Raw genomic sequence first — 9,222 nt, 5'->3', positions numbered from 1 at the left:
ACCTTTGTGAGCATGGAATACCCTACTTTCTATAAGATGCTTTCGAGTGCCCCATGAGTTCTTCTCTTTTTAAGGGTGCTCATAACCACTGCAGTACATCATCTAGCCTTGATCTGTTGCTTCATGACGATAACTCATTTTTTATTTTTGCCCCTCAATTGCTATTTCCAAAATGGGTTCCTTCAACCCTTTTCCCCCTCCACACCAGTTGTATCTAAACCCTCTTTCTTCCCAACAAGACTTTCCTCAACTTTCACTTTTTTCGGAGTCACTACCTACAAGATCCCCTGAGCCGTCTTTCAGTACCTCAGCCTGCCTTAACCCGGCTGCCGAACTGCTCGGGAGTACCGAAATCTCAACAGGTGTTGTCGCACACTCCATCTCTGAGATCTTGATTCCGGAAAATACCAATCTGCCGTCCAAGAGACGTAATTCTTCTTTGGAACAGCGCCAGCCCAAAGGAAGCGGCACTACCTGCAGTAAAAGGCAAAGGCATGCCAATCAAGGTACTGAAAACGGCACTGAAAGCAGCAACAACGACACCAATCAGACAGTGGTAAATGGCAAGGGGCCTCATTTTGTGTGTCCTTGGTACCACTGTAACCCTGTTGGTCATCAGGACTGTATCCATCTCAAGCTCATAGAATTCCCACGGCTAAAGCAACATGTTAAACGTCATCTAAATGACTGCTCAACTTGTGAAAAAATGCTCGGGCCTACTGGCCCGCCTACTGACGACTTTCACTTGACGCATGAGCATTCTGAAGGTTGTCTGATCCGTGATGGGCCAAAGGCTCCCATCTACACTATGATGAAGAGCAAGTCGCATAAAAAGTCTGCATCTGACGATTACAGAAGACTCTACGAAGTGTTAATGAAGAAGCCCATGGATAGCGATGCTCAATTCTGTTTCCCATACCTTCCAGGATACGAAATCCTTGTCGGACGTCTCCGGCAGAACGCTATTCCTGCTAGCATTGATATGGCAGCCGACATTAACCAGGATTTTAATCTGAACATGAATGCTGAACAGCTTCAGCGGCTCTCTAAACTCTTGGAAACCGGCTTCACACACAGGCTCCACATCGACGAAAACTCGAGGGGCTTGCTAGCACAGGACCTAAATCAGGCCTTCCAGGATGGATTTAGACCCTCGAGAAACATGGCCTTGTCAACTCCGCAGAGCCCCCAGAGAACTTTACCCAAGACTGAAGTTGAGCAGGAAGATTCCACTCGAGTCACAACCTCCACATCTAGTATTTCGAGCCGCCAGTCTGAGAAGATACTAGCCGATGTGACCAGTCTTGGATTGAGTGGTTTCGAAAATGTCGACTTGCAAGAGGAGTTTTCAGAGGAAACGCTTCAAAACTGGGAGGGCGTCAACATGGATGATATGGAATATTTTAACGGCGCTCTTATGGCCACCGATACATCTGCCGCCAGATAGAGACACAGCTATGGGGTAGAACGTAGCGAGGGGCAGATTGATAGTTACCTAGTTATAAGGTTTGGTTTTAGTTTTGAATTATTAGTTCTATGTTGAGTTTCCAAATAAACTTGGTAAATTGATAGTGTTACGGTCAGTGATGATGACGCTGTTATTAACTATGATGTTGCTTTGTTGTGGTTACGATAAAAAAGATAGTAAAAGTAGGGTGAGGCTATGGAGTACCATTGGACCTCGAAATGCTTTTCCTTGGAGATTTTATGTCGAGTCTCACTCTCCCACTGCTTACTCACCACCATCTACCGTGTTGAGATTTTGCATGGAAATTCAGTATATTCAAGGGAGAGTTCTATGTAGCAGGGCACGGGTTCATGTATGCTAGGAGGAGCAGGCGGGGTATGTAGTCACGTGATGTGGCTGAGCCGTGGCTGGCTTTGTGGCTGGGACTTGATATCACAACACTCCCCCTTTTCCATGCCTAATCGACACAGAAATGTGTCAAACGCTGCTTTGGGCAGGGCTTTTGTGAGCCCGTCAGCAATCATTTGATCTGTGGGGGTGTATATGACATTTATAACCTTAGCCTCAATGGCTTCCCTGAGTGATGTCTGCTTGATGAGGAAGTGTCGGTTCCGGGTAGACACTTTGGACCCATTGGCAACAGCGAGTGCACTTTGGTTGTCCATCTGAACCCTTATGGGTGCCGATTCCTCAATCCCAAACAGCTCTTCAAACAGTGGCTTGAGCCAGATAGCTGTGGTTGCCAGTCCAGCCGCTGAGACGTACTCAGCTTCACACGTGCTTTGTGCAGTCAGTGTTTGCTTGCGCGCTCTCCACATGACCGGTGCCCCGTTTATGAGGAACATATTCCCAGACACCGCTCGTGACGAGGTATTGTTGCCCCAGCTGCTGTCGGTAGATGCTAAGATATCTTTGCCTGGCGTTTTGGGAAACGCAAGACTGTGGGCAGCTGTCCGGTGCAGGTATCTCAGACAATGTTTCAGAGCCTGCTGACAGCCGTCTGTCGGGTTGTGCGTTCTTGCGGCAAGTCGCATCACCGTGTAAGCAATATCAGGGCGCGTGTAAAGGGAAATGTGTAGTAGCGAGCCAACTATGCTTCTATAAGTGTCATGATCGTTCTGGGAGAGAGGCTCACTCTCCTGATCAATGAGGTTGTCGTTGCTTATTGGTATAGACGACCCTCGGCACTGTGATAGATTCATCCGCTCAACTAGTTTGTCAATTTTCGATTTTTGGTCAATGTTGATGGCTGATGATGAGTGACGGATGTTTATGCCCAGGAATGTGGAAACTGGGCCGAGGTCACGAAGATCCACAATTGCGGCGAGACGTACGATGACATCTTGAACGTCACTGGTTTCCTTGGAAAGAACTAGCATGTCATCGACATATACAGCTATCCATACTTGACCATTGAAGAAGATGTTTCCATCGTTCTTCAGCGGGGTGAAACCAATGCTTCCCAGATGCTGTTGTAGCGTCTGCTGCCAGCGCTTAGGAGCGGACCGAAGACCGTATATGGCCTTCTTGAGTTTAAGCACACAGTCTGATGGGAAACCCATGTGGTCGGGGGGTCGAATGTATTCCGGTTTTTCAAGCTCTGCATTGAGAAAAGCGGATTTGACGTCAATATGGTGACAGACCAAGTCACGAGATGCTATGAGAGCCAACACCATTCGGAGAGAAACTCCATGAAGCACATCAGCGCTTATATCCGAGTTGATTTGTTCATCATAGCCACATGCGCACCATCTGGCCTTGTGCGTTCCGTCGTCTTTCTTCCGAAGGACCCATTTTCCGTTCATGGGTCGACGTGGGGCGGCGTGGGCAGGAATAATCTCCCAGGAGCCGTAGGACTCAATGGTGTTTATTTCCTTGCGCATGGCGTCGCGCCACTTATCCTCTTCGGGGCCCGTAAGGGCTTTCGAGACAGAAATTTCAGGCTGGCCTTTTAAAGCCATAATGGACGACTTGTAGGGGAAAACTTTGTCGTTGCAGGACACATCACGCCGCGTAATGACACGCTTGTCAGGTCCATCTTCCAGAACGTAACACGAGTTTGAGGAATGATAGCCTAGTAAGACACCTGAGACTCCTTTGACCGGGACCTTGCCGTTCTTTTTGCCTTCCATCGGCCAAACGGCGCGGCAACCGATAGGATAGAGATTTCCAATATCCGGTAGTTTGCCGTAGACGACCTGGTATGGTGAGGTTGGTACCACCGAGTTTGCCGTCCTGTTGAGGACATATAGGACACCTTGAAGCGTTTCAGGCCACAGTTTGCTTGGAAGATTCGCACACTCGTGGGTAGCGCTCAGTGCCTCACAGACCGTTCGCACGCTTCTTTCAACGATGCCGTTCTGTTCGTGAGCGTAGGCAGCACTGCGTTGCCACAGCATGCCTCGACGTTCTGCCAACTCAAGACATTTGCTGCTTTTGAACTCAGACGCATCATCGGAGTGAAGGACTTTGGGATGTCGTCCAAATTGAGTTTTGAGCTGCTCGATAAAGTTATCTATCAGTATGGCTATATCCTTCTTACTGTGAACAGGAAATGCCCATCTGTATAGAGAGAACTCGTCGACTACCAAGAGGAACTGGTCTGCAAGAGGAAAGTCTGTTGATGATGTGGCTTTGGGCAGTGCGTTTTTACCACCGACCAGGTCGAGATGAAGGTATTCCAACGCTTCTGTGGCGCGCCGAAGCCCTGTTGTAGCTTTCGGGCTGTGTGTGATCTTGGCCTTGATGCACGACTGACATTTGGAGTGGTCGACTTTAAGCTTCAAGCCGTGTTGAGCGAGAGTGCGCTGCACGTAGTGGGTGTTGATGTGCGCAAAAGCGCGGTGCCAGTCTCGGTCGGCCTTCAAGGATGAAACCTTGGGAGTTGGTATGTCGTACCAGATTCTCTTGTTGCGTATGTTTAGTGTTAGTGTTGAGCCTTGGTTGTTGCTCAGGCGTGTGACCTTGTCGGCCAGCGTTTCAAACATGTATCCCATAGAGAGAAGTTCTCCAGCCGATATGATGGCTTCCTGTTGAGGTATGTGGAGCACGTTTTCAATTTTGACAGTGACTCCTTGATCATCGAGAAATTCGACGCTACCTCTGCCTAGGGCTTGCACATGCTTGTCACCAACTACATTAACGTAACTTGCGATTGGAACATACGAGGAAAAATGTTCTTTGACAGGGAGGATGGAGTGATCTGCACCACTATCTACGAGGAAGGCCTCCGCTGTGCGAAGAGAACTAACGGTTCCTTCGGCTTTTGCCTCGGCTTTCGCCTTGGTCTTTCTTTTCCCCTTCCGGGAGCGTCTCCTGCACTCTTCCACGGAGTGGCCATCTTTCCCACATCCAGCACAGCTGAGGCTAGGCTCAGTCGACTCCACTAGTGAGTGTGCACGATTGTCCAGAACATCGAGGAGTTCATCAACCGTTGTACATTCGTCAACTCTTTCGGCCAGTTGGCCATCGATCGGCGAGAGTATCGGTTGAAGGGTCAGAGCCAGCATTAGTCCCAGTTCCGTCAGATAAGTCTCGCATATAGCAACGCGATCCTTTATCAATGTGATGACCTTGGGAAGCTCGTGAATGTTCCTCATCTGCAACGACGCGAGTTCTCTAATTTTTACAGCGGCCGTGGCTCTGTCGATTTTTGCCGCTGATTCCGAGATCTTCTCGAGCATCTTCTTGAGAGAAATGTCATCCCGGAAGGTAACTCTGTGGCTGGACTTCTTGAGAACTTTCATCCAGCAGTTTCTGGCAATCAGGGAGTGAGAGGTCACGTCGACTAGGTCGTCGCCGACAAAGAGGGCAGCGGTGTTGGAAATGATGATGATTTCCTGAAGAGTCTTCAGCCATTTCACAAAGGGAACTTGGCCAACCGCTGGGAGATTGTTATGCGTAATAGATGTCTCGACATCCTGGAGCGGAACAATCACCTCCTTGTTTGTCAACCAATTGCGAGACAGTTCGACAGTTTTGGTATCGATGGTGAGTCCTCTGACGATCTTCTTATCGACCATTTTGAAAAAAATTTAGGGGATTGAGAGGGAGAAACGAGGTAAAAAATTATGCTTTCGCGTATGCACCAAGCGGATGCTGTATCGTGATAACGGGAGGGTGCCTTAATTCGTGAAAGCGAGGGCTCATAACCTGTTGAGATTTTGCATGGAAATTCAGTATATTCAAGGGAGAGTTCTATGTAGCAGGGCACGGGTTCATGTATGCTAGGAGGAGCAGGCGGGGTATGTAGTCACGTGATGTGGCTGAGCCGTGGCTGGCTTTGTGGCTGGGACTTGATATCACAACATACCGCGAAAACTGCAACATTATCCGCCCTCTGCCTCTTCGTAGCTCTTCCGCTTCTCTGATTTGCTCCGTAGTCTATCCGTGGCTGTATGGTATTTCTTCTTTGGGCCATCATTATCCGTAATGTCCCCCTACTTAGCCCCCTAACCGTTTAGAGGCTGCAAATATGCATCCAGAATGCTTTCCGGCGGCTTCTCTGTCGGCAGGTTGCCTCCTTTCTACTTACTCAGACTTTTTGTTGTATCCAAGTCGCGCCGCGCATAGGATTCCTTCCATGACATGTTCTTCTTCCCCCTTGCCGATGAGATGTCGACATGGAGGTGATTATGTATTCCTTCTGGTACATCTAGTTCGTAGACCATTATTGAAATCTGTCTCACGATTGTGTACTTCGCGTTCATCCACTCCAGCTTCCCGTTCGGGCGTCCTCATAGCATGTTCTTCAGGCATAGCCACACTTTGTCTCCGGAGTTCATCACTGGGCCTGGTCTTCTGTGCTTGTTTCTCTACCACTGCATCTGTTGTTGAATATCTGCATCCACCACATAGGCCGTGTGTTTAAGTTCTTTCAGTTTCTTAGCTTTTTTTCTCGACGTCGACCATTCTACCGTCCTATCACTGCCCCACTACAATGTCTCTGTGGGAAGAAAGGATTCACACCCTGGTCGCCTTGGCTAGGGGCTGTTTTTGGGCGCCAAATGTGCCTCTGGTATCCATTCTACCTGATCCCCTTCATCGAAGGCGAACCTGAACTCTCACTTGTCGAGATCCAGTCTCAGTCCTGTGTCCTGCAATCGTTGTACGATCTACGGTACTTTCTCTCAGTGATCTTCCAATGTGGTTTGAGCCCTGTTCTACTTGGAAGGTAAAGTACGGAATATAAATTGTACGGTTCTAGGTGTGGAATAATGGACAAGAAATCGGTTGGCTCAGTTCAGATTTTCATTCTTCTCCTTCTCCAGCCTCAGTCCGTCTATCGTGATATCTGTAGTTGTACAAGTACAAAGTGGGGTAACACCAGGGTTAGCACCGGGACGACCGAAATACCAGCACGAGTGCACTTGCGTGACTGTAGCCTTGTGTATATACCGTGCAACCATGGGGTGGGATTCCGGGAGCGTTTCGCTGTGTGAAATTTAAAATCAAGAAATAATGTACAATTTATTACAATCAGTTACAAAGGTGCTGATATAAACCGTGATATCACTTTATTGTACGATAGAGATAAAAGTAAGAGCATGTTAACGAGATCTTTTTGTCAAGCCCTGGCTTGCCGAATCAACATGTATAAGTGCAACCTGTAACAGATAGTGGTGATATAGCCGTGAACTCACAACGCGGTGGAACAAGTGACTACACACATGTAGCCTACTCGACTGTAGTTGTACTGTTATGAACTGCAACTCTTGATTGACAAAGATCAACGCTTATTTGGGGCCTTTAGCAACAGATTTGTGCAACATGATTGTGTAAGCTAGACTACTTGGCGGGTTGGCAACTAATTGTTAGCTAGACATATGGTTAACTACTGGGAAATATAGACAGCTTATGGATATCTTGGTTACCAGAAACTGCGACACACCGGGGCAACCACGAAGGCCTAAGCTAACTATCTAGCATTCGCTATAGGCTCCCGACCGGCAACCAGCAACTATTGCATGTGTTTACCTCGTAGATGCTTCAGCAACAGATACCTTGATGGATATTGAATGATTAAAAGGATAGGGACACTAGCCGACAACAAGTTCGAAGTGCAGATAACCACACACATAGTAGGTGCTAGTTGCCTGGGCGAGCTGTAATTCGTGAGAGCCCCCCCGTTGCCGTTGAGATGTCCAGTGGTTGGAGGGGAAGAAGGCCAACCAACCAACCAGACTCCACCTCATGTAAGTGTATAAATACAGACTCTTGTCCCTCTGTCATTTCCAAAACCTTTTCCCTCTTTCTTTCTCAGTTCTCTGGACTACAAAACTGCTTCCTTGCTGCCTTCAAACAAAATCTACTCTACCTACTCTACCTACTCTACCTACTCTACCTACTCTACCTACTCTACCTACTCTACCAACCATACACAATGTTTACCATTCTCCGATCCCTTTTCAACCCAGTGACATCGGCATGGACCAAGCTTTATAAGCTGATTTGTTCCGCCGTCCCTGAATTCGAGACGATGCGTCCCTATCTTCGCATTGTTCTAACTTTTACTCGCCCAAAGTACGACACCGGCGGATTCGACGAGGAAGAGGTCCGACAGCGTGTGGAGAAGATGCTAGACGAAATAGCCATGCGACCCTACATGGACGAGATTCGGAAAAACAGGGAAATCGCTCGAAAGGCCGGCGCCAAAGCCGCTCTCAAAGCCGGCAACCGAAACAGCTGTGACGACAAGAACGAGCGCCATATTGCTTCCCTCGACCAGTTGTCGTCTCTATCCGAGGAAACCGCCCAAGATTCTAACCCCCGGAAAAAGTCAATTAGAAAAGCCTCCATCCAGCGCATGGCAACGACAACGTCCAGTGATGACCCGCTTGATCTCTCATCGTCTCACCCACCAAAGCCAAAGTCCGCCCTCCGCCGAAAGCCTTCTACTCAGACCAACGCTCGAGCCGTTCACTTTCTAGGACCCGACAAAATTCACGATATTCCGACCCGCGAGGAGGAGGGAAACACCGAGTGCACGTACAATGTGGCTTCCCCAGGTGAAGACTTCCCCGAGATTCTCGAAGAACTCGATGAAGCTCTCGCTGTCCGAACGCCTCTCCAGCACTGCAGATGGTTCTACTACGACAACGACTATATTCCTCGTGACCACGATGTAGCTCTCAACGCCTTCCGGTATTTCTCAGAGTCCGAGCCTCGTCTCCTTCGCCCCTTCGCGCCAACTGCCCGGTCTCGGTGGGTTTCAATGACTCGCCCGCCAGTTCCAATCCTCTCTGGAGCTTTGCCAATTCGTCTCGCCGCTGTCTCGACCTCGTCTGCTGTCCCTTCTTCTGTTGCCGCCTCGACCGCCAATTTGGCTCCTCCCGCTACTATCGAACCTTCGGTGAACGAGAATTCTCCCAGCGATATTGAGACGCATAGTAACGACAAGTCCTTGACGCCGACTCCGACTACTAGCGAATCAGAGGTCCCTATCATAACGAATTCTTCCAACAATACTCCTCGCTGCCGCCGTGAGGGGCTCAGATCCTCCACTCGAGCTGCTCAAGCTGCCGAAGCTGCCCGTGCCGTCGAAGCTTCTTGCCCATGCCGAACGGGGTTGCGGTCCTATTCTCGGGCTGCCAAGAGTTACCAACCTGATCCGACTTGAGTCAACGACCATATGTAAGTCCAACTTTTAAGCTTGCTAACCATTCTGCACTCGTTTCAGTTTAGGCCCCGACTATGAACGGTATAGACTCAAGTACTGCTACGCCACTTTGAGTACTAGTTATTGAGCCTCCAAT

The 9,222-nt window shown here is 48.9% G+C and overlaps 3 protein-coding genes across 3 annotated transcripts; 2 read left to right on the top strand and 1 right to left on the bottom strand.

The window, feature by feature from the left end:
• Positions 1-706: 706 nt before the first annotated feature.
• BROUX77_002841 (uncharacterized protein) lies at positions 707-1,447 on the top strand (the record flags this gene model as incomplete). The annotated part of the gene is made up of 1 exon (XM_073747426.1): positions 707-1,447. The coding sequence occupies one exon, from the start codon at positions 707-709 to the stop codon at positions 1,445-1,447; it is 741 nt and encodes a 246-aa protein (XP_073607923.1).
• Positions 1,448-1,851: 404 nt separating this feature from the next.
• BROUX77_002840 (uncharacterized protein) lies at positions 1,852-5,490 on the bottom strand (the record flags this gene model as incomplete). Its single annotated transcript, XM_073747425.1, has 1 exon — positions 1,852-5,490. One exon carries the CDS (start codon positions 5,488-5,490, stop codon positions 1,852-1,854), a length of 3,639 nt encoding a protein of 1,212 aa, XP_073607922.1.
• A 2,360-nt stretch (positions 5,491-7,850) lies between these two features.
• Positions 7,851-9,086, top strand: BROUX77_002839 (uncharacterized protein; the record flags this gene model as incomplete). The annotated part of the gene is made up of 1 exon (XM_073747424.1): positions 7,851-9,086. The coding sequence occupies one exon, from the start codon at positions 7,851-7,853 to the stop codon at positions 9,084-9,086; it is 1,236 nt and encodes a 411-aa protein (XP_073607921.1).
• Positions 9,087-9,222: the final 136 nt, after the last annotated feature.

Source organism: Berkeleyomyces rouxiae, assembly GCF_048999995.1.
Source record: "Berkeleyomyces rouxiae strain 22BRR77 chromosome Unknown BrBRR77_ptg000002l, whole genome shotgun sequence".
NCBI classification, from domain to species: domain Eukaryota; kingdom Fungi; phylum Ascomycota; class Sordariomycetes; order Microascales; family Ceratocystidaceae; genus Berkeleyomyces; species Berkeleyomyces rouxiae.
The sequence above is the reverse complement of the archived record's forward strand: the minus strand, read 5'-3'. Positions and strand labels throughout refer to the sequence as shown.